At 42.0% G+C, this 25,471-nt stretch overlaps 1 protein-coding gene across 1 annotated transcript in view; it reads left to right on the forward strand.

Annotated features, from left to right (window-relative positions):
- CSMD1 (CUB and Sushi multiple domains 1) overlaps positions 1 to 25,471 on the forward strand; it is a 1,941,062-nt gene that overhangs the window by 339,310 nt on the left and 1,576,281 nt on the right. Inside the window, exon 2 of the mRNA XM_032328946.1 lies at positions 22,577 to 22,793. Coding sequence (XP_032184837.1) covers positions 22,577 to 22,793 — 217 coding nt within the window. The remainder of the gene's footprint in view (positions 1 to 22,576; positions 22,794 to 25,471) is intronic.

A 25,471-nucleotide genomic window follows, 5' to 3' on the forward strand; every position in this document is an offset into this window, starting at 1 on the left:
TTCTCCATAGAGTCCTTGGGATTTTCTACATAGACAACCATGTCATCTGTAAGCAGAGACAGTTTTATTTCTTCCTTTCTGACCTGTATAATTTTATTTCATTTTCTTGCCCTGTTGCACTGGTGGAGAACTCCCAGCAGTGTGTTGGGTAAAGTGGTGAGAGTGCAGAGAAGTCTTTTTCCCAGTCTCAGGAGAAAGGTCTTTCACCATGTAATTATGCTTTTTTTTTTCTTTTTTGTAGATGCTCTTTATCAGTTTGGGGAAGCTCCCCTTGATTCCTAGTTTTCAGAGTGGTTTTATCATGAGTGTGTGTTGAATTATATAAAATACTTTTTTTTTTGCATTGATTGATGTGATTTTTATTATTTATGTATTTTGTATTTTTTAGCCTATTAATATGGGGGGATCATATTGTTATTAAAACTTCTTTTTGAAGTTTTTATTTGTCTATTTGAGGGAAAGGTGAGCGAGAGAGCGGGAAGGGGGAGCAGAGGGAGAAGCAGACTCCTGGCTGAGCAGGGGGCTTGACCTGGGGCTCGATCCCCGGACACCAGTCTCTGACCTGAGCCGAAGGCAGACGCTTAAGCGACTGAGCCACCAGACACCCTTGTTTTTGAAACATTTTTATTCAAGAGAAATTTACATAATACAAAATGGACTATTTTAAGGTGAATAAAAAGGTAGCATTTCGTATATTTACAATGTTGTGCGGACATCACCTTTAAGTCTGAAAATGATCTCCCAAAAAGGAAGTTCCATACCCCCTAAGCAGGTACTCCCTGCTCCCCTGACCTGTGACTCAAACCTTGGTCGCTGCCCGTCTGCTTCCTCTGTTTGTGGATATGGCTGTTCTGGGTATTTCTTACACGTGAAATCACACATTATGTGACCTTTCGTATCCAACTTTCCTCACTTAGCATAGTGTTTCTGCCGTTAATCCCTGGGGTACGTATCCCTGCTTCATGCATCTTTATGGCTGAATCATCTTCAATCAGGTTTCTATCAGATGTTGTCTATCCATTCGCTGATGAAAATGTAGGCTGTTTCTACCTTTTGGCTACTGTGTTTTGTCCTTTTTTGATATTGCTTTAGCTCTTTGGGGCCTCTTTGAACCCCATATATAGATTTTAAGCTTATAAGCTTATAGATTTTCCATTTTTGCAAAAGAGATGGTGGGAATTTTTATAGGTATCTCACTGAATTCATTGATCACTTTGGGTAGCTTTGCCATCATGACAACATGAACTATGTCGGTGCATGAGCACGGGCTGATTTCCGTTTCTCTAGGTCTTTAATATATTTCAGCAATTTCTTGTAGTTTTCAGTGTATAAGGCTTTCGCCTCCTTGGTTAAATTTTAATACTAGGTATTTTATTCTTTCTGAGGCTATTGTCAATAGGAACATTTCGGTAATTTCTTTTTTTGGATTACTATTTGCTGGTGTATAGAAACATAATGAACTTTCTGTGTCTATCTTATCTCCTGCAAATTTGATGAATTTGCTTATTAATTCTAGTCATTGTGTGTGTGTGTGTGTGTGTGTGTGTGTGTAAATTCTTTGGGATTTCCGATATGCAAGACCATGTCATTTGCAAAAAGAGATAGTTGTACTTCTTCCTTTTTCATTGGATGCCTTGTTTATTTATTTTCATATTTCCTTTGGCTGGAGCTTTGAATGTAATGTTGAATAACAGTGGTGAAAGTACACATCCTTATCTTGCTCCTGATCTCAGGGGAAATCTTTCCTCTTCCTCTTTTTATCCCACCACTGTGTATAATGCTACTTCAGATTTTAGTTGAGGAAGTACCCCTCCACTTTCTGTTGATTGGGTATTTCCACCATGAAAAAAAATGTTGAACTTTATTAAATGCTTCTTTTTGTTTATTTGTTTGTTTGCTATGAGAAACTGATGAGGCGTTATGTATTTTTCATATTTTTCTACTAATATAGTATATTATATTTGCATCCTTGGCATAAATCCTATTTGGTAATGATGTGTGCTTATATTAATATTCTGTTGGGTTCAGCTTGGTAGTACTGTGTTGGAGAATTCTTGTCTATGTTCATAAGTGATAACAGTCTCTAGTTTTTTCTTTGTGTGTTGGCATTAGGGTCATACTGATCTCATAGAAAGAATTGGAAATTCTCCTTCCTTTCCTATTTTTGAAAGAATCTGAGAAAAATTTAAAGTTAAAATGTCTCTGGCTCCTATTTGAATGCTGTATCTTTTTCCATTTATTTTAGTATGAACTTAGTTGTGTCTTTGGATATAAAGTGAGTCTCTTATAGACAGCATATAATTGAATCATTTTTTTTAAATGTATTTTTTCAATCCCTTCTTTTTTGAATGTGAAGTCTAGTCCATTTACATGTAAAATAATCACTAATATGGGAGGGCTCCCTTTTAACATTTGCTATGTGTTTTCTAAATGTCTTAAACTTTTTTTATTTCTCATTTCTTCCACCACTGCCTCTTCTTTGAAGCGTTCCATTTTGATTTTTCTCTCATTTTCATCTGTGTATATTTTCAGTAATTTCCTTGGTGATAACTATAGAGATTACAATTAACCCCCTAAAATTATAACTATCCAGTTTGAATTGATGCTAACTTAGCTTCAGTGGCATAAAATATTCTCCTCTTATACAGTTCTGAATCCTCCCTTGATGTTAATATTGTTAAAAATTATATCTTTATACATTGTGTGCCTGTTAACATAGATTTATAGTTACTGTTTTATGCATTTGTCTTTTAAATCATGTAGAAAAAGAAAGAAGTTCACCAAAAATAGAATAATGGTGACTATAATATTTACTATTTGCATTTATTGGGGTTATTTATTACACTGCACAAGTCTGAGCTACTGTTTCCTTTTATTTTGGCCTCAAGGCCCCCCACTGGCATTTCTCTCCTAGGGCAGGTGTGCTGACAACACATTCTTTCAGTGTTTGTTTATTCATGAATGTCTTCATTTTTACATTTCTAAAGGGAAGTTTTGCTGAAAATAGAATACTTTGTGCCAAGTTTGTTTGTTTTTCCCCAGCACTTCACAAATAGCACCCATGTCCTTTTGCCCTTAGCCATTTCTTCTTGCTTTCATTGAATCCAGTAATCAAGCAGATGTGAAAGAGTAGGAATTCTCTCGCCTTTTCTGAGAATTTAGCTTCCTCCAAGCATGTATGTGATTCTCTCAATTCCCCACTGTCCACAGTGCTTTAGAATGTTCTGAGTTCCCCCAAAGAATTCCTCTCCAGCTTTTCTTCCCAGACTTTCGGCGCTCTACTGTTTACTTCAGTCGTAATATTTTGCCTCAAGTGGCTTTGGTTGGTCACTTGCCTTAAAATGTTTTTGGGAAACGCTCACTGTTTTCTGCCTTTGAGTTATATGTTAGGCAAAATAAAAATGAGTGCATTATGTCAGTCCTTCAAGTAACAACACACAAAGAATAAGACAAACACACAGAATTTCTTCAATGTGTTCAATGATTAGGGACTATCAGTATACTTTAAATTTTAATTTATTAGATACCGTTGTTGATCTGTTTATAATAAGTCAACTAATTCTCTATAACAGTTATATTTGCAAGTTGAATGTGGCACTGAAAATCAAACAAATTCTGTTATCAGAATAGTTGAGAAATGGGTTTTTAATTAAATAATCAGTAAATGTACTCATCAGTTAAGGTCAAGTCCTTTAAGTTATATATCTGTAATATGGTAATATGTAGAAATAGCTCTTCAGTGTCTCCCTGTCTCATTCAAATTTGAATCCAAAATAATAGTAGCCTTCTACAGTCGACCTGATCTGACCTTGACCACCCCCCAGGTTACTTCTTAGACTTCACTACCTCCGATACTCCCATTCACTCAGCTTCTTGACCACTGTTAGGAAGAAAGACATTTTCTTCTGTTCCTGATTCTTTTAGCTGGACTAAGAATTAAAATTACATGAGACAGATTCATGGGGAAAAAAAATTAAATTTAGTCTCATACATCTGGGAAACCCACAGACATGAGATTCCAAAGATTGTGAGGCAGAACGAGGTATATATGCCATCCTGAGTCAAGGATCTGGAGGTACAAAGGAGATGAAGGCCCTTAGTGGGAAGGTGAGAGGAAGTGTTTGGTAAAAAATGTTGCCCTGTTATGTGGGTCAGTTTCTTAGAAAAGAAGGAATATACGGTCGTATCTCTCCTCCTAGTACAGGTCTTCTATCTAAATTCTTTTTAGATAGTTCTGGGGATAGTTCAAAGTTTCTTCCTGAGTCTCCGTCTTGATTAATTTCAGATCAAAATAATCGGCGTGCCCTTGTATCCCATCTCGGTGCAGCCTGCCTGTGGCCCCTGCAGCCTCCTAGGGTCTCTGAAGACGCCCTCACGAAGCTGCCCTCTGCTTCCTTCTTTGCTCAAGGTCACATCCCTTTGAAACCTAATTTAAATCTCACTCCCAATGGCAACCCCCTTTCCCCACTTATCCGTCATATATTTTTCTTCCATAACACTTCTCAGCTCCTCACAGAGCATGTATTTGTGTACTTAGTCTGGCCCTTGTTTATTGTCTAACTCTGCACTGAAATACAGAGGGCCAAAGGGCATGGATTTTTGTCTTTCCTGATAGAACTCAAGTGACTAGAACATGGAAGCTACTTACAGACAATGTGTTTTTGATGAATGATGGAAAGCACATTTTCCCATTGCTGAAAAATGAATTAGTTGAACTCGAATTCATACTTTATTGTTGACAGCCTTTCAGTAATTAATTTTTATATACCAGTCTTAATTTTTCCATAATTATGAGCAGCTGTTTTGCTTTTCTGATTAAAATGGTATTCCTGGGGCACCTGGGTGGCTCAGTGGGTTAAAGCCTTTGCCTTTAGGTCAGGTCATGATCCCAGGGTCCTGGGATCGAGCCCTGCATTGGGCTCTTTGCTTGGCAGGGAACGTGTTTTCTCCTCTCTCTGCTTCTCTGCCTACTTGTCATCTCTGTCTGTCAAATAAATTTTAAAAAATCTTTTAAAAAATAAAAATTTAAAATAATGGTATTCCCATTTAATATCTCTTTGTGCCCCAATCGGTTTTTATATTACCTCGACATTTCAACTAAATTGTTAAGGTGATTACATATCATATTTTCTATAGCAAATAGATCAAATTTATGTACCTAGAAGCTGCTTGGCAAACAACTTGTTTAATTCAACTGTTTATTTCCTCGTAAAATATTAGTTGAAGCATATATTATAACTTGAGTTTCTTTTAAAAATTCTGATCCCCAAGGAATTTACTTCAATTAGATATAAAAAATAAGCTAGGATTCATGTCTACAGTCACATTTCTCTTCTACATAGACAATTATTTTGGAACATTCACTTGCCTTCCCTTTGCATTACCCTGTTTCCTGGAGGCCACTTTCAAAACCTCAGAGGGTGGGCTGGGGACAGGTGGTGGGTTATTAACATGACATCAGCCAGAATATTAACATGAAAGCTGATTCTCTCCCATGGTAATTACAAATAACAAACTTTCCGGAGAAAGCAAAACAAGTTCTTGAAAAAGGTAGTTGTCTACATTTAAGAGAATACATTTTGATAATGTCAAAAGAATCAAAACTGAGTCTTAGACAAAGTTCCTTAGAATTATTTATAGGAAGGAATCTATACATCTCCTCTGATGGATAAGCTGCGTGAAGGTTTACACAACGCTAGACTATATCGGAGGTATGTCTGTGTGTCAAGTCTTGATTATCCTCATTTTTAAGGAATAGTTATGTGCTGTCCTAGAGAGAGAGTTCCAGTTTGGCCAGCCAGAGTCTACTTTCCAAAGTTGTCTCTTGATATGCCTAAGGAGCCCAATAGATAACCTTCATTCCTTCCTCAGTTATGAATAAATTGAGAAATAAGGCAAAGATTTGAGGCTGAGGGGAATCAGCAAACATCAGAAAGCCTTATTACAAATCAAGCTAATGTTAGACAGTTTACTTGATACTTACAGGCACTTGGTCTTCCCAATATGAAATTTTGGGAAAATGACATCCTTTCTCTCTTTCCCCCATTAAACTCCATGCATTAAACCCCATCCGTGCCTTTGAGAGTGGAATCCCTACCTCTAAAAGACTACAGAAGATGGCACATTGCCTAACAGTGGGAGAGAGTAGGAGCCATGTTCCGAAGTTCCACGTTCCCCTTCCAAACTCAGAAAGCAAATCATTTACTCTACCTCTCTTGAATTAGAGTGCATGAAAGGGGTGGGTAGAGAGAGACCAGGGATAGTACCCTCCCGAGGTTACCTCACCTGGAAGGAAAACATGTGTCACAATCACTTGTATCCTTCCCATAGGCCTCTGTATTTGAGACCTGCCTGAGCTACTGTCTGAACTGAATTCTCAAGAAAGATTTTGGATACATTGGGAGAGCTAGATCCAGACCAGCCCAGAACAAGGGTTTAAAGATGGGACGACAGACAGTGCAACAGGCAAACGGAAAATGCACCACAATGCAAAGTGTGATGTTAAATTGGCCCCAGATGACAAAGGGAGAGAAAAGTGTGTCTGAGGCTCGTTGTGAGACTTACGGAAGTTGTTTTCAAACTCAGAGAACTGGAGTCAAGTCATGTATAGAGCCAACCTCCACCCGTAGGTATCAGAGCCCTGACCATGAGCAAATGAACCCAGCTCAATCCTAAAACGATCTTAATGACACACTTTGGAGAAAAGGGGCTATTGAGCTATTTTTTCACGAATAACAATATGACACATGTAAGTCTTTCTCAGGACCCTAAAAGTGCGACTCTTGATAAAGACCGGTTATTTGCAAATGCCTCAATTCAAATTCAAAATGATATTGAGCATGCTTTGGAGTTCCAGAGAAATGTGTTTGAAAATAGATTTGCCTCCGATGTTTCTTTCTTGCCATTTGTGTCATGATTATTTTCAGCCGCGGGCAACTGAGCTACCCGAGAATCTTACTGAGATCAGGAACCCCCGCCGTTGACTTGACAGCGCTGAGCTGTTATCTAGGACTATTTTAATGCATGTCATAAATCACAAAGAAAAGTTTCTATTTTGAAACAAATAGAAGCAATCATGATCAGAGGTTTCTAAAATCTATTTTAGAATGTTTGTTGCCTATAAGTGTTTGCTTCATTTAAAACTCAGATTTCAGAACTTTCCTAGAGAAGGAAATAACATTATCGGCACCCATACAGAAGCAGACACATTACTATTGCGAATTAAATAGCAAGGATGGAATTTTCAATAACAGGAAAAAGATCGTACATTTCATGCGTTTCTACGGCTGCATGAAAAATAACCACCATCTACTTAAGAGTTAACTGGGAGTGAAACTTTTAACTTCCTAGTACATTAGTGATTGTCACCTTTCATCCATGGCTTGGGGGCTCATGGTTCAAATTATCCTTTACCTTTGTCAGATTTTCATAGATGAGAAAAGTCATTTACTCAATCTCTAAAACCATCACCTGGTGTTATCACCAGAGAGTCTACTTTGAAAATTTTGCTAAATGGCCTGAATCTGTCGTAAGGCAACAGACAAGGAGCACTGTCTCTCCTGAGCAAGTCCCTGTAACAGCAGCTTCTGCGGGACTAAATCTGGGGAGGTTCTGTTCTTGGCCAGTGGGCCACCGTCATTCTGTCCTGGGGGCTGACAGACGTGGCCCCTCTCAGCCTGTCCTACTCAACCGCCATGCCCACTTCGGCCCAAAGCAGAGCAGACTAAAAACCAGAAAGGGAGTCTCGGAAGTTGGCTTCAGAAGCACTTTACCCACAGCAAGCTGGACTTTCAAGAAATCTCCGACTGCCTGTTCTCCAGATACATGAGGCCGCGAAATGAAGCTCCAGCGACGTTCATGGTTGTTTGGAAGTCTGCAGTGAATGTAATGTCTGTGTTCCTTAGGAAAGGGAATAGAATATCACCTCGTCCCCTGCCCCTCCTCATCTCCTGTCTTATAGTTTGACTGGAAGATGGCGTTAAAGGGTTGATGATTCAGGCTCCCCCGACTCTGTGCAGTCGCTGTAGGTCTCAGAGGAAACGGAGGTCAGCCTCTTCTCTAGGTCAGTGACTCGGCCAGAGAATGCAATGAGAGTCCTCCCGCGGGTCTGATAGTCCCGGGACCTGCGGCACAATCTGTGAGCCTGGTTTGTGGGCTGCAGCCCTGCTAAAATAGGATTGTTTCATCTCAAAAATCTCTGGTTTGTTCAGTGACTTGAAACAGCTCCCTGGAGTAAACATCCACCTTCCCAGATCCGGGGGGGCCGGTAATGCGTGTTTCAGTCTACCAGAAGTTGGGTTCAAGAGTCCGATTGAGATAAGAAGGGCGGATGCCACCCTACACCCGGCGGAGACAGAGACAGCGCACATGTTCCCGGGAGATGGGCAAGACTCCTGCCAGGCCGTCAGTCACGTGGGCTGCGTTTTGCCGCTGGGGACTGAGGACCTGAGAACCAGGCGACGTTCAGTGCTTAAGTGTGAATGTGGAGTATGACTCCGAGTTGAGAAACCTCCAAACTTTATTCTTTCTTTTCTGATCCACTTCTATTTGTTCAAAGTTTTATTGTCTACAAATTATTATAACGAAGCTCTGTGGGGAAGACAAAAGAAGAAAAATAAACTGGCATTACCTACCGTCGCCAGGCCGCACCTGACATCTCCCAGACTCGTGTCCCTCCTAACGGGAGGTACCTTTCGATCCCCTTCACGCATTTCGACAGCAAAGTCGTGGTGATTAAACACTTTTTATCACTTACTGACCTTCCCACTGCTCCACGCCCGCCGTGTGACATTGGTGAGTTTGCACACGTGCCATGCTACGGGAGTCTGCGCGTCGTCACTTTCTCATGACTGAAAGCAGCGCCCACGGCTCAGCCTCAGCCGCTGACTTAGCTCGCCTGCTCGTCCCTGAGACCCCCCAGTAGAGTGAATGTCTGCGTCTACCGTGCCAAGCGCTGAGCGCGGTCAAGCTCGGAGGCGGCCCCTGATCTCTATGTCCGTTTTCCTTCTGGTTGTAAATATTAAGTCATGACTATTACCTTCTGTCTCATTTAAATAGTTAAAGCAAAGTAAATTAAATTATAAATTGCTGCAAAACAGAGCCACTCTTCTTTATGGAGGAGAAAAGCTATTTTCCCCAATCTTATTTTTAAGTCTTTTTTTTTTTTAAAGATTTTATTTATTTATTTGTCATAGAGAGAGAAGCGAGAGCAAGCACAGGCAGACAGAGTGGCAGGCAGAGGCAGAGGGAGAAGCAGACTCCCCGCCAAGCAAGGAGCCCGATGTGGGACTCGATCCCAGGACGCTGGGATCATGACCCGAGCCGAAGGCAGCCGCTCAACCAACTGAGCCACCCAGGCGCCCCCCAATCTTATTTTTGATCTAAAACCTTGGGGCGGCGGGTGCCTGGGTGGCTCAGTTAAGTGTCTGACTCTTGATCTCTGTCTCTTGATCTCTGCTCCGGTCTTGATCTCAGGGCTGTGAGTTCAAACCCCACACTGGGCTCCACACCAGGTATGGAGGCTACTTAAAAAAAAAAATCAACAAATAAATAAATAAAACAAAGCCTGGAAGGTAAACTAGCAGAAAGGATTAGAATCTAGGTGTAACTGAAAAAGTGTTTAAAGTGTGTGGGGGGGACTTTTGTGCCCTTGAAGTTCTAGTTAGAGGTCGGTAAAACCAAAGTACACGCGGTGTACTCTGGACCGTCTGTCCTTCCGACTCAAGGCCCCGGCTGTGAAAGGTAATTCTCTTCGGCCAGAGCAGCTCGTACTGGGAATCCTAACCCTGCACGGGTGTCAGCACATGCATGGTTGCTCCAAACCGTCGCCAAGCCAAGAAGGAATGAGGGGCAGAAGCCGGGGCTTTGCGCTTTGCACGCAGCGCGGAGCAGGTTAGACGCGGAAGGGCGGAGACGGGCCGGGAGAGACCCGTGGCCGGGAGAGACCCGTGGCCGCAGCAAGGCCCTAAACGCAGCGTCCCGCCCACTCATGCTCCCGGAGCGGCGCAGGCAGCGGCTCTGTCTCGTCGGTGCGCACCCGCACATCCGCTGCTTCGGCTGGGCCGGGAGCAATCCCGAAGCCAGTCGGGTGCTGCGTGGACGCATCCCGTCAGCTGCTCAGCCGGTGGCCTGTGTGAGTAGCACCCCGAGCTGCACCATGCGCAGCCTGGGCGTCGGCCCCTCGTGCCCCCAGCCCCACACCCAAAATTACTCCTGAAATCCTAGACCCGTTCTTATGTAGTAATTCATATACTAGCTTTGGGTCAGGAGACTTATTGAAGGAATAGGACTGTAACTGGAAATAGTTTTTGGCTTTCTCAAATAGCCCACCTATAAATAGAGACTAATAGGCGGAATCCAGCCTTCAGCTCAGACACACAAACTCATTTTTTTGTTTCTTTTTCAATTTACATAATTACTGGGCTCCTCACAAAGAGCAGCAGGAGATTCTTAGGATTTAGGAACTGTCCTTTGCTTCTGCCGTACAGTTTGTAAGAGTCATCCTTTTTAGAAAATAGAGGAAGAGATAGTATCTATCTAAATTTCTAAATTAATTTAGAAACAATAAATAAATAAATAAATTTCTAAATTGTGGCATGAGAGAATGAGCACAGGTGTTGAAATAAAACAACTTGGTTCATCTCATCTTTCTTTTTCTTTTTTTTAAAAGATTTTATTTATATATTTGACAGAGCAAGAGATGGAACACAAGCAGGGGGAGTGGGAGACGGAGAAGCAGGCTCCCCGCTGAGCAGAGAGCGCGATGCGGGGCTGGATCCCAGGACCCTGAGATCATGACCTGAGCTGAAGGCAGATACCCAACCAACTGAGCCACCCAGGCTCCCCTCACCCCCCTGCTTCTGCACACGCGTGCATGTGTGTATGTGTGTGTGTGCACGTGAGGCTTTGCACAAAGCCCTTACCTCTTTAGTTTCCCCGTCAGTAAAAAAAGGACTGACCATGTCTGTCTATCAAGATCCCTGAGAGGATGAGGCAATTTGTGGAAAGTTCTTGCCATATAACAAGTATTCAGTACTGTTGTAGTAGTAATACTCGAGTACTAATGCTGTAGTACTAATATCCTTTACCAGATACAGTGGTCAGCCTGGTTTCTCTGTTCCTGTCTGCAGCATGTCGAATCCGTGCTGGGCACCGCACAAGCCGGGGCAGCAGTCTGGGATGACGGTACCTGCCCTCACATGGCTTCCGGCCGAGGGCACTTACATCTTTAGGCAAAGATCGGGTATACGAGTGATGGGTAATCCATAATGACCCACTGCTTTCAAATCATTGCCAGATACAGCAGTTACAGCCCATAAGAGGTCTAGGGCCAAGTCACAGTCTACTTTAATGGGATCGATATTTCCTGGTTCTGATGGACTAAGCATCAGTACCAAGAAACTCCTAAAATCAATCTAAGGTATAGATGGAAACAAATTCTTTACACTTTGATGTTGTTACCACAGTAGACATGCATCCTTCCCGGCCGTCCCTAAAATGTGTGCTTATCAGATGAGAGGCTCTTGGCAAGCAGCTGGGCCACAGTCCTGGCGGAGCACAGAGGCTGGAGCGTGGGCATTGGGATGTCTCTCTGCCATCATAACCGGGGTTTATCAGAGAACCTCTTGCCCCACAGATTCACTAGCTAAAATCTCAAAGACTCTGGGTAAAAACACAGTTGTAAATGTAAAAATCTGCTAAAAGATGAAACATGGTCGCGTGCAAAGTCAGCCCTGTAAATAATGAACACGTCAGGGTTTCTGGTGCACAGCCACTGTGCGAAAATTTCATTTTCATCCAGGTAGACTTTAATCCACATACAAAGCTCAGCATCATTTCACGGAGCGGCAGGGACGGAAGGTTCACCGTATGCGTGTGAATGAGAGACAAGAGACACAGAGCGAGAATCTCACTGTTTTGTGCTCCTCCAATGTATGTTCTGTCACAGGACTAATGGCCAAGGCGCCACTGTGGGCCAGGGGGTGACCAAGACCCTCCCGGAACCCACTGAGAATCTGGGTGGCAGAATCATGAGGGAATGGGAGCAATAGTGGCATTAAATTGAGACCTGCGACATCTCAGGAGTCTTATAGGGCTCTGTGGTCTATCTGCCTAAAGGGACAAATACATACAAATTCCTTTTCTACAAAAAGGTAACAAATTTAAGTGCAACTTTTTGGAGACCAATTCTTTTATATTAAATCTATAAACTAACCCTTAAAATTCTGTCTTGTCATCCTAGCCACTCATTCTGTGTAGTATTAGAGAGCAGAGGAAATCATCACATATTTGTTTTTGATTTTTACAGTTTATCTGCTAATTCTGATGAGTATAAGAAAGAGCTGCTCATGATGTGCCATGCTTCCAGACTCTAAATCTGAAAAGCTTCCCCAGTAGCATGGACCTCGTCAATTAATGTCCTTACCTGCTTCCCACCAAGAGAAACTTCATTGGCTGTATTCTTCATAGAGCATCTTGAACCAATGGGGTTTTAGCATGACCATTTTTTTTTTATGATTTTATTTATTTATTTAGCAGAGAGAGAGCGAGCAGGAGAGCATAAGCAGGAGGAGTACAGGCATGAGGAGAAGCAGGCTCCCCACTGAGCAAGGAGCCTGGCTCAGGACTCGATCCCAGGACCCTGAGATCATCACCTGGGCCAAAGGCAGATGCTTCACTGGCTGAGCCACCCAGGTGTCCCTTAGCATGACTTTTTTTTTTTTTTAAAGATTTTATTTATTTATTTGAGAGAGAGGGACAGAGATCACAAGCAGACAGAGAGGCAGGCAGAGAGAGAGGGGGAAGCAGGTTTCCTGCTGAGCAGAGAGCCCGATGCGGGACTCGATCCCAGGACCCTGGGATCATGACCTGAGCCGAAGGCAGAGGCTTTAACCCACTAAGCCATCCAAGCGCCCCACCTTAGCATGACTTTTGAACATTTTAGTTTCTCTTTGGAGAAAAATTCACTCAACATTAAGAAAGACCACACTTTTAGAATTTTAAAATATCTCTGGATGATCTGGAAATCATTCTCTGCTGTTCAGCAATGAAGAAATAGGGAACCCAAGGGAAGTGAGCCTCCACATGCATGGAAAGAGTTCACGCAGAGGCTAGGGAAGTCTATTTCTGGTAGAAACTTGGAGCACCCAGGGAAGGAGTCAGCTGGTGGTTTTATTTTACCTTTTTTAACAAGGAATGCTAAATTGTACAGCATCGTGATTAAACTATACCAATTAACATCTCAGATTTTTAATGCTGTATTTAAGGGAAACTTATTTCCTTACATTGATCTGCCACCACTACCTTGAGATTCTGATTTATGCTTCTTTTGACTTCTCATGTATTAAAGCAGGAGTATGAAATAACATTCTTTCAAATTTGGGGAACAGTTCAATCCTAGTTATCCATAATGATGTGTTTCATTACTGGATATTCCATTAAAAGATAAAGAAATATCTGACATCCAATTAAGAATGTTAATTGCACAGGCTATGGAGAGAAAGACTTATCTTAATTGATGAGTATGGTTTGTTTCTGTGAGAAAAGTAGAATGGGCTTCAGAATAACTGGCAGTTTGGAACGATAGCTTTGAAGTTTCTGAAAGAAAGACTCGGATGTAGATGGGAACCTGTTTTAGGCAAAACGTCATCTATTTGAAGAGTGCCTTTGTGGGATCTGGGGACCACAGTAGAGGGGCTGCGTTTGCTTGTTTGTTTTGTGTTAATTTGGCTTGTTTAGTGATATAACCAGCTTCATCATTCAAAATCTCTAAAGTCAAATAATTTGGCAATCGCAATCTTGGTATTTCAAGTACCGTCGCAGGCACTGAGGGACCGTATTGGCAAGGCGCCAAGAAAGCATGGGTGCCCCCGAAGGCACCTTCTAGAAATCACTTACAAGAACCTCGCAAAATCACCCTCATTTCCCATCTAGAAACTGAGGCTCATATTGACCCGGTGACTTGCTCCAAGCCCCAGTGCTCCATAGTGGAAGTCCGTCATAGCTTTGTTTTGTTTGGCCCAAAGACCCATGCTATTTTGGGCCTATGGGATGCACGAAGTTCTTTGGATTCGTCTGTGCAGCGTGGGTAGACATTGAATGACTTTATTACATTAAGGTAACAAGTTCTCAGTTGGTGAAATCGTGGCAGTCCTGGAATGAGCTACCATTACCTCCCCTGGGTGCAGGAGCTCCAGAGCCAACGTAGACATCGTATCTGTGCAGCTCTAGGTCTCACTCACTGCGGCTTTGTCTTGTCCTGAATTATGACCCTTGTTGAGAAGGAAAAGGCAGAGCTACCGATTACGACGAGGGTTGCACAGGAAACATTTAGCTTCCAATAAAGCAGCGGATATTTAAATTAGTGTAAGGAGCTCTCAGCAATCAGGCTGGGAAACAGGAGATTACAGGGCCTCTCTTCTTGGGACACAAACAGCAATACTGAAATCCGAATGCTCTGAGCAATCTGTCCCCTGGCTGGAGTCAGCAGTTGAAGTTCCTTCTAGTACTGCAGCATTGTATTTTTACAGATTTTGTCTACCTGAGTGTGTGTATAGATGAAATTTATGCCACCATTTTCACTGCCTCTCACTCACATACCCAACTTTTCCACATACTTCATTTGTTGAATATCGAGTGCCAGGCACTATTCTACAACGGGGATATGATCAAGGCAGGCAGTGTCTTCACTCTTGAAAGGGTTACATATTAATTACAGAGACAGGTAATTAATGAGTAAACCAGGAGGCAGGATATGCTCACAAAATGATGAACACAATAAGGAAATAAGCAGAATGAAGGAGCAGTGATGTGGGGGGTTGTTGATCGAGATGAGTGTCTGCCCTTAGCCAGCATGAAGAGATGTCAGAAATGGGAAGGTCTGGGGGAAGAGCTTTTGGGTCAGATGGATAAGCATGTGCAAAGGCCCTGAGGTGTGGACAAGTGTGGTGTGTTCTAGGAAGGGAAATAAAGTAAGCAGACAAAACCTGCATGTGGTTATGACGAGAAACTCTACTGGAATAAAGAAAGATCATACTCCTTATATTAACACAGCCCAGGGAAAAACCCCTTCATCTCTGATAAGCAGTAGAGATTAGGCATCCATGGTTTATATGTCCTCGAAGAGCTACCTGCATAGCTGTGTTATCAGGCTGTGGAGGTTTTAAAGATGAACTGATTCCTTGGCCCCATCTCAGGCTCATGAGCCTCCGGCTTTTCTACTTTTTTTTTTTTTTCCTTTGCTCACATTGTGAGTAATCTCCCATAAGTGTTTGGGATTAAAACTAAACCAAGCACCCTAAGGCTCTCAGCTCCAGCAGGCAATATGCTGCTCCTCCTGGTGCACTGAGAAGTAATGCTTTTAAACCTTCCTTCAGGACATGCTGTTCCTAGAAGATGCCTGAACACCTTAATTTTGAAACACCTTAATCAAAGTCCTAGGAAGGGCATTTTAAGTCGTGATCTCTGTGCAATTAATCATTTTCCAAATAATGCAGACCCTGAACTAATCGATGAAACTGTAGAAGATAATGCAGAGTTTAATGCATATTTGATTTGTTTACTGCTTCCAAAAGTACTTCTCTGATCAGGGAAACTTCCACTTCCATCACTGACATTTGAGGGCTCCTGATATTTGAAACGCCGGATCACATCAAAATATGTCATACTCCTTAGTCATTAAAGACAATGAAAAATTCAAATGGAGATTATAGTGAACTATTTCTTTTTTAACTTTGGAGTTACTACCTTGTTACAGCAAGAAGAGGAGGCAATTTTTAGTCTTGTAGCAAACCTACAGATGTGCAGTGTTGTCTTTCCATAAAAATGCCAAAAGCAGAGAGGCTTTGGAGATCCAAAATCTGGTCTCACAGAAGTAAAATTTCCGTTGCATGGAAATGTGCATAAGATGGGACAAGCGTAAAGTGTTGCTTTCGCGGGGAGGATCGAGCGAATGAATGGAGGCGGCGGCTGGGTATAATAAAGATGCTTCCAAGTTTTTCCCGATTCGCATGGTTTTCCAAACAAATCACTGTGGTAATCTGCGCCTGTTGCAACAGGATGTAAACTTGTTTATTTTCTTATGTCTGTCTTTACTGAGGTTTAGTTGTTATGTTCATAGAGCTTCCGCTCATTTTCTGTGTTTACATACCAATATATTTGCTCTTTTAAATGATACCAGACCACGTAGTTGAAATATAATTATGTAGTTGCCAAATCTCCTCACCTCCGGATTACTTTTTCGGCAGCCCCTGTGCTCATTGTCACGTGACCGGTGCCGGTGTTGGTAGATTTCAGCACGGGGTATCCTTTCCCTGTATGGCGTCTCTCACTACTGAACAACACAGATCTTATCTCCCCGGAGTCAGTGAGCTGAATCATGGAAGTCAAAAGGCCCCAGACAGAAAATATTTGGTCTCAGAATGGGGTTTTACATACCAAGGGCATTATATTATCATAACTCTTTGTGCAGTTAAATGTAACAGCTAGCAGCCCAGAAGGCAGGCTAGCTCCTGTCTGAGAGGCTGTGCCAGAATTAAATGAGATAGTACACGCCGAGTTCTTGGCACCTGAGGTTTGCAAGAATTCCATCTGTTACTTCCTAAGAATGGGTCGTCAGGCCCAGAATTGAGGAAAACAACGGTGCGAGCAGCTGTGGACTCGAGGAAGGCTTTCGTTTGTGCACACACTCGTTCGTCAGACGCGTGCGGCCGACCAGGATGCCTCACAGATCAATCATCCCAGCAAATACTTTCTTTTAGGAAATGAAAGGTGCGTGCTAAGTTGGGACACAAATTGGGCAGCAAGAGTGGCGGTGGGGTGCAGACCCCAGTGTGGTGACCCTTCAGAGCGGAGAGGTCACTTCACCTCAAAAACGGCAAGGACATGGTGCCATGTTCTCAGCTGAGTGCTTCCCAGGTAGGAAACTGTCGCACCGCACGAGACACCCAGGCTCGGCCAGGACATGTGTCGCATCCATGGGGACACCCCTGCTGAACACACTCTGGCTCTGCCCTCACCGGCACTCGATTTTTCCAGGGGTCTTCTTGACGAGGCAGGGGTGCTGTTTTGGACCCTCTCAGAATCAAGGGCAGCATCAAGGAGCAAGCAAACGAAGCAAGACACGTCCTGGATCCAGTTCTGACCGGCTCGTGTTCATCCTGCAGGGCTGGCAAGTTGGCCGTCCTCAACACGCGATCGGGCAACACAGCGCTCCGTGAAACCAGGCGAGGCAAGAGAAGTGTCCAGGAGTGGTGGCAGTAGTTACCCTCGGTCGTGGGCCGTGAGTGATTTCTGTAGTTTTAAACGCTGCTTCATAGGGGCCTGGGTCGGTTTCAGAGAGGAGCGGAAGCCAGAGTCTCTGAATGTCTGTTTCATCCCAGTTGTGTTGTGCGGTCGGAGCCACGCATTGTGGTTCCATGGCTGTTCCAGCACAGGGACGTCTGCCTTCGGCACGGTGCTCGTCTCCGGTGGGACAGCTGTGGTTGTGGGACGTGGTGGCACCAACACGAGTGTCTGGTGTCAGAAAGCCCTCCGTCATCGCTGAGAAACTTGGAAAGGCTCCCCAGCTCGATCCGCGTTTCCCTGTCTGTGCCCGCCATGTTGTGGGACTGCTGTCTGGCCAACCGAGGTTCTGTGTGAACACGTAGTTTGAAAACAGTGCCTCGCTCCAAAAGTCTGAGAGCGAATTAAAACGCCTGCTGGTAATCCTCTGCGTTGGACGCCATGGTGCTGAGGATCTCTAAATTGAGCGAAATCTATACTAAATTAACTCTGTGTGGGTCCCTGATACATTCTGCTGATTACTTCAGAATGAGCGGAGTATTTCATAAGGTGTAATTTAACTGCTGGAGGATTTAGATACCAGGTTCTTTTGTTTTCCTGGCTTCATTGAGATATAACCAATATGTCACATTATTAGACACCAATCCCTTCGAATTCAGGCATGTATTGCAATGCTCTGACTGGGCTTGAACTGCAAATTTGAACTGTAGCACCTAACAGCTTGGGTCTGGATTCGGTTCTGTGTGTTTCTGCGAGATGTGCGTCTAAGTTAGGGGTGCCGTCCATGTGCGTGGACACACGAATTCCTTTTCTCCCGTTGACACTGACGTTTGATGTTAAGGTAACTTCCAACACCAGTACCTGAAGAAAGAAGACCATTAGGCATTTTCTTCTGCCATAATTGAGTTTTCAGTCTTGAAAAGAACAATATGATTCACTAAAAGATTAAACTTATCTGCAGATTACTTCAGTGCCCTTAGGAAATATAACTTAAAAAAATACTTACAATTGATGCCCATTGAGCAACATATTAATGTGAGATTATGTTTACAGTATTTGAAGATGTGTCCATCAAGTTTTTTCCAGTTAAAATAATCTGCTTATGTTAAGCTATTTTTAAGGTCTGCATTTAAATTGAGAAGCATAGATTTAAGCTGTATAAGAAGGAAACATTTTTGAAATATTTGAGAGTTTTCTGTAGCGGGCAAGTGCCCATTGCAGTTTAAGAACCAAGAGGGGAAAATCGTATAGGGGAGACAGGCAAAACTCCTTGCTGGGAACGTTTAAGGAGGAACCCCAACCTTAGGATTTGCCAGTAGTGGGGCCACAGGCCAGACCCTTACTCTATATGTAACTTACGTAAATTCTGGATGCATGCAGATGCCATGTGTCATCTACATACATTCATCTATTTTTTATTTTATTTTATTCAACCCAAAGAACTTTTTGCTATTAGAGCAATCCTTCTTTCAGACATACCTTACCGAGATACCTGAAGCAGATTCTGGTACCAGTGAAGGACGTCATCTATAAGTTATTTGCATTCATTAATTATAATCACTTTACATCCTGGAAGTAACCACTTGGAGAGTAATTTTAGTTTAATTATAGGTGGTGTCAGCCATTACATATGGTGAGTGTGTTAGGAAGCATGAACCCCAATCAGCTCATGATGATGCTGAGGTCCACAACTTCACGGTAATCGTTACTAAGGAGACGTCCTTCCAGGCAACATTAGTAGAGATTTTTAATTACTCTCAGGAGCTCTAGTCAATACCATTGTAGTCCTGATGCTTAGACAAATAAACGTGCCCTGTGTGTTGTTGTTCTTAAGAGTCGAGATGATTTAATGGGACAGGAGACAGTGAGTAACTGGCTGGCAAGTTCACAATTCCCTAGTGGGACCAAAAGGTGCTTGGTGTGAAGCAGCGTGGCGGCGTTGTTCCTACAAAGAAAGACCAGTGAAATCAGGATTTCTTTTTTTTTTTTTTTTTTCCTGCACCACAAAATGGTGCTTCCTCTGCCTTTGGGATCAGCACTGGCCCAGGTGAGAAAGCAGTCAGGGCTGCCAAAGGATTTCCATTTCATAATCCATTCGTCTCTTTCCAATTTTGGCAAAACCCTACTCTGATTCTGAGTCCCCAGCTGCCTCTAATCCTTATTTTTCTATTCTATTACCTTTTTCTTATTGATTTCTGAAGCTTGTTTATTGTATTATGAGCAAGCCATTTGTTGAATACCAACATGCCCATGTTTCTGTTTCTTTTTCATTCTTTCCTTTTAGGAGTCTTACTTTTTGTGTTCTATTTGAGAAGTCTTCGCTTACCCCACAGTTAAGAAGGTTTCTTATGTTGTTTTCTTTTGGCACTGGGACTGTCTTACAGTTCACATTTAGGTCTGCAATTCAGTAGGATTTGATGTTTGTGTGCGTCGTAAGGGGGGATCAGGGCTTATTTTTCCCATTTGGATGTCCAGTTGCCCCAGGACTATCTACTGAAAATACCGTGCTTTTTGCAATGCAGTGCACCTTTGCTAAAAATCTAGAGTCCACACCTCCACGAATTTGTTTTGGGGCTTTCAACTCTGTGCCATTGCCTGTGTTTCCAGGTTTGTCCCAATTAAACACTGTTCGGCTTCTTCCAGCTTCCTAATCAGATGGGGTCCCCAGTAGGACCAGATCTCCAGTTCTGTTCTTCAGGGCTGTCCCGGATGTTCTCGGTCCAGACACCCACATTAGAATTGACCTGAAAAGCCCCTACATTGTTTAGAATGTGCAGCCGAAGTGGAGAGTTACTTGAACTTTTGAGCAGTTCCCGAAGTTTTTGCCAGGGCCTGTGGAAAATTTATCTGTTGATCAAACGTGACTCATTCTTCAAAATGCGTGGTACTAATTGGGACCCACTACAACCTAAATGTTCTTCCATGGGGAAAATCTTAATACCTGATAATCTGGTTCAGCGTGATGGGTCTATAATAGTAGCTACCTTCCAGCTGACACTTTTTCTCTTGAATTTATTTTTCTTTCCTCCAATTTATAATCAAGTCTTCACTTTTTGATTTACTGTGAAGCAAGAATTGCTAGATAAACCAGAAAAGCTATTTTCCTTAAAGACCTTTCAAAACCCCACAGCTTTAATATCTACTTGTTACAGTGTTATTGTTAGATTTAAATTTAGTGGAAAATGGGCTTCTTATTAGTTCTTTGGTTTTAAACTCATAAATCCCTTTCATTAAATCTTTTTTTATTAAGGTTTAGCAAACTCCCACCAGCATTTGATAATATTCCTGGGAAAGACTTGACTCTCAGAGAGCTACTCCTGTATTTTTTTAACATGTAAAAATGTAGTCGCAAATAATCTCCTGTTTGCGGTTCAACAGTAAAAGCCGAGATAATTGTATTCAGATATTTACACTACATACAATAATCTGAGTGTGCCCCGGTCCCTCCCAAACTCTCCTATATTCTTTCTGTCAAAATATTTAAGTACATTTAAGCATGTTGATGGGAAAGGTCCAGATGGAGAAGGATGCAAGCCCGCAGGCAGTTTTCAGAGCCCTCTTACTCACCAACACCAGGCGGAGCACAGCTGGAAGGATCTGGTAGGAGTTACTTTGTTTCCTCTCACGATGGTGAGATTCGCGGTTACGGTGATGGATGATGGAAATGTGTTCGCCAGGGCAGTTCAAAGGGCCGGGCTGTCCTGACATTCTTTCTGGCTGGTTGACCCACACATCGCCGTGGAAGGCTCCCGATGAGAAGTGACAGAACAGGGCATGTCCCTAAAGTTTCCTACGCTAGATGTGGGAAGGAGAGAAGAGAGGAGGTGGGAGAAACAGGAGCAGAAAGACGAGCACAAGCAGGTGGTTGAAGGAGGAGGGTTGTCAGGCCGGAGAGGTCCTGGGGAGGTCCGGAAGGGAAGGGTCCTGGGGTCTATCTGGTAATAGGAACGCAGCGGACGGGCAGGCATGCGGCTGTCCCTAATCTGCCAGACACTGTCCTTTCGCCACAAGTCCTTGTCCATTGAATCTTGGGGCTACAATTTACAAACCCTGTGATCTTCTTTTTGTGATTTGATGAAGACTTCGTTATATAGGTATGATCAGTTAACAGGCATCACTGGCCATTGGCGGTTGATCTAGCCTCCAGCACCTGTCCCTTTCCGGGAGGTCAGGGTGATGGGACTGAATGTTCCAAACCCTCTAATCACTTGGTTGTTTCCCCTTGCAACTGGCCCCCAACCTTCCAGGCTTTCCAAAAGTCCTCTCATTAACATGACACGAGACCTTTTTTTTTTTTTTCCTTACATTCCTTAGGAAATTCCGAAGGTTTTAGGAGCTCTGTGCCAAAGGGGACAAAGACCAAAATCTACTTCTTTTTATACATCTTATTATAAATCGTCATATCACAAAGGTCCATCTTGAACAGTAAGAGCAATCCTAATTCAGCCTATCTAAGGGAAGTTCAAATAAGAAAGGGGAACCGAGTGTGGGATACCCTGCATCCTGCTTAGGCAAGCCTGACTCTGAGCCTTTCTTTAATGGCATCCATCGCAAGGATGTCAGTCACCCTCCTCTGACAACTGCTGAATCCTGGCCAGGAGAAAGGAAGACACCGATGAGGGGATGTCCCTTAGTCTAATGGGTTGCTCCTTCATTTCTGCATAATTTAATTTCTCTCATTTTACGCCTTTTCTTTCAAACTGGGTAGATTTCAGCAGTGATGTTCATTCTTTGCTTTGTGGGACTTTGCCAGTGTAGGTAGGAATAGATTGAACACGGAGTGTGGTTTTTGCTGATGGTTCACGTCGCTTCGGGTTGCGGTCATATGATAACTTGTGTGGGCACGCGTGTGTGAGTGTGCGTGTGCGTGTGCGTGTGTGTTTAGCGTGGTTTGTGGATCTGTCAGTGTGGTTTCTCTGAGCAAGGAACTTAAAGGCAGAGTTTTCCAGCTTCAACATGATGTTGTAGCAGATCATTGACACCAAATTTGCTTCACGAATATGGCAGTTTGGTACCCATGAAGACGTACTTGAAAATTACAGAAAACTTTTTTCTCAAATTTCTAATATGAGTTCCTAAATGTGTGTATTTTCCTTTTTTGCCTCCCTCCCCCCCACCCCACCTTTTCGCACTGGAGAACACTTTCGCAATTTATCATCCCCTATTTGTGCACAAAAGGTCACAAACTAAGTCATTTATAAAAATTAGCCAAATGATTGGAAATGAAGAAAAAAAAGTCACAGAGTAAAGATAGGCCAAAATAATATGCTGTTTTCTTGTGTGCCTTCTTTTTCAGGTCAGAACTGCGGCGGTTTAGTCCAGGGTCCCAACGGCACCATCGAGAGCCCAGGGTTTCCGCACGGTTATCCAAACTACGCGAACTGCACCTGGATCATTATCACAGGAGAACGCAATCGGATACAACTGTCCTTCCACACCTTCGCCCTTGAAGAAGATTTTGATATTTTATCGGTGTACGACGGCCAGCTCCAACAAGGGAATTTGAAAGTGAGGTAAAGTACTGCCTCTTTATATCACAGGTCAGGCAGCCCTGCGGGACTTAGGTTCTGGAAGTCAGTTGGAATGACCTGAGTTTAATTATCAGAAAATGTTAGTACAATAAAAAGTAGACTTTTGTGCACACTGTTTTAATACTTAAGAACTTGTTATTGAAAGCAGTCATTGCCTTCATTTATAGATGTCAAATGGTTACAGATCTGTAGAACGGTGTTGTCAAGGTAATTCCAGTCAAGTTACAATACACCGTTGTTTTTAAGCAACTGCGGATGGGAGAGAGAAGTCACAGAGAGTTCGGATGGGGACGATCCGGAGAACAGCAGAAGGAGCTTCTGCACTGTCGGAGAGCACACTCAAGACAAGGAGTCGGGGCGTGGGCGGGATAAAAACATGAAAGAATACTGAGCTCCTCGGAGAACTGGTGGTTCTCACAATCAGGATATATTCCATTCCCCATCAGTTTTCTCTTTCGAGCTATGATTTCTACCATAAAGAAAGAACAAAAATTTTCTGGGATGATTTTAAGGTACTTTTTTTTTTTTCCCCATTTATCAGCCGGAAAAGAATTGTGCCTGTGCAAGTATATCCTTTTTTTTTTTTTTTTTTGGTTAAAGGAGAGAGGAATGTCCCTTTCAAATAAATTGGAATTTCTTGGGTAAACTGCTAAACATATTTAAATAAGGCAAATGAAGCTTTATCTTCTGGCTTTAAAATTTTATACTAATTAGAGATTGTTGAATATATGAAGTTTTGTAGAAAAATGGACAGTGGGCAGAGAAATTTACTGCTTAGATAAATAAAATGGGATTGTTGCTATTGTCAACAGAATTACACACAAATCCGATGCTTTATATTTTATTTTGTGGATTGAGAAAAGTCTCCTCTGACCACAGACAATTGTACATCTAGTTAATATATTAATAATTAAGATATATACAAGTTAATATATTAAATATATAATGATATGCTTTATTTATACTTTCTTTATGCATTTTTAGATATACAACACGTTTTGTTTTTTTCTGGGTCATTTACAATATCTGTGTCTGTGTCTAGAAACTCTTTGCCTTTTTGTCACATATTGCACGCAACTATCTCTTCTTATGAATGACCTAGGTAAGCTTTTCCCTGTCTAACATGTATGGCCCTCATTTTGGGTGTTGAGGAAAGTTTCTACAAATATAATTCTTGGTAATTTGATATAAGATTTCTTACCCACTTCCTGCTCTTCTAAAGATTAGTTATTTACTAGTTTTTCTTGCAAATAAGTTATGATACTAGAGAATGGTGGTATGTTGTAACAATAGAAAGAATTGTAATAGAAACTGCAGATGTAACATTTAAAAAATAGCATAAACGATGAATTTTGGAACACTGAAAAAAATTAAATTAACTTAAATTTTAAAAAATAAATAAAAAATAGAGAATCAAATTTATTCTAATATCATCATATAACTTTTTTCAAAGCAATTATTTCTCTTTCCATTAAGAAAATTCTCCATATGTACTCTATAGAGATACTTCTCTGTCAATATGTTTCCTATTTTATTTTAAAATCTAAAAATATTTTTATTTTAATATATATTATTTATTTTACATTTTTATAATGTTTTATAACTATTTGAATTTACAATTTTATCTTAATTCCTATAATTCTACCTTATTCTAAAGGAAATCTGCTACAATGTTGATTCCCTGTCTTTAAACGATTTATGTCCTTACAGTGGCCTTATGACCACTTCATATGTTAACTCCAACGTTTAGAAAACAGCATTCCCGTGATCTTCAATATTTTAACAAGATAGCAGTGGAAATGTGAAGGTTGAGTAACTAGATTCATTGCATTTTATTTCAGTGAATAGTATAGAAATCGCTCTCAGTACCTCAAAGAGCTTTATAAATGTAGGTGAATAATAGGAATGACATCATGACGTTTTTACCGACATAGGTACTTTTACTAAAGAAAGCAAAGCTAACAAGCTGATAAGAAAAAACTCCTTATGTTCATGTAAGTTACTCAGTTACCTACAATTTTTTGTTTGAGACAGAGGATAAATATGTCACATTTCTGCCTGTTTCCAGTCCTTAAGGTGAGGAAAATGCTTTCATCCATTAAATTCTGTAATCTATCTTACATCTCCATACTTGGACTGCCTTTTGGGGACAGTCTGCGGGCAGAGGGGAGATCTTCTGAGGACAGAAATCACCAGGGCAGGTATCATGACACAAATAGACAAAACAGATCAGGAACAGGATGCCACAGATGGCTCGGTGCTAGGAGTCTTCACTCACATAACGTTTTGGATAAATAAGGACATGAAATAGAAACATGGACATTGTTAAGATGGTTGCAACATTTCAAGACTGGCTGATTCAAATAGAATCAAATTCTAATTAACGAGGGGAGGAAGCTTCTCGTCTCCATGCTTGCTACCTGTTTCCCATTAGGTCTTGGAACGGGTGTCTAGTTCTGGAACATGACCAGCTCAACACAGACCGCAGCTCTGGCATTCTAAGGCTGTTTTCTAAGAGGACTGATGTCTGTCCTGATGCACTGAGTTGTCACGGACGTTCTTTCTTAGCTCTATCCCAGTCTGAACTGTTGCACAGAAACTGTCCTTAGTAGCTCAACATGGATAGCAACAAAACACAGTAATTTTTTTTTTTATTCAAG

The sequence above is a fragment of the Mustela erminea genome, chromosome 21 (assembly GCF_009829155.1).
Source record: "Mustela erminea isolate mMusErm1 chromosome 21, mMusErm1.Pri, whole genome shotgun sequence".
In the NCBI taxonomy this organism is placed as follows: domain Eukaryota; kingdom Metazoa; phylum Chordata; class Mammalia; order Carnivora; family Mustelidae; genus Mustela; species Mustela erminea.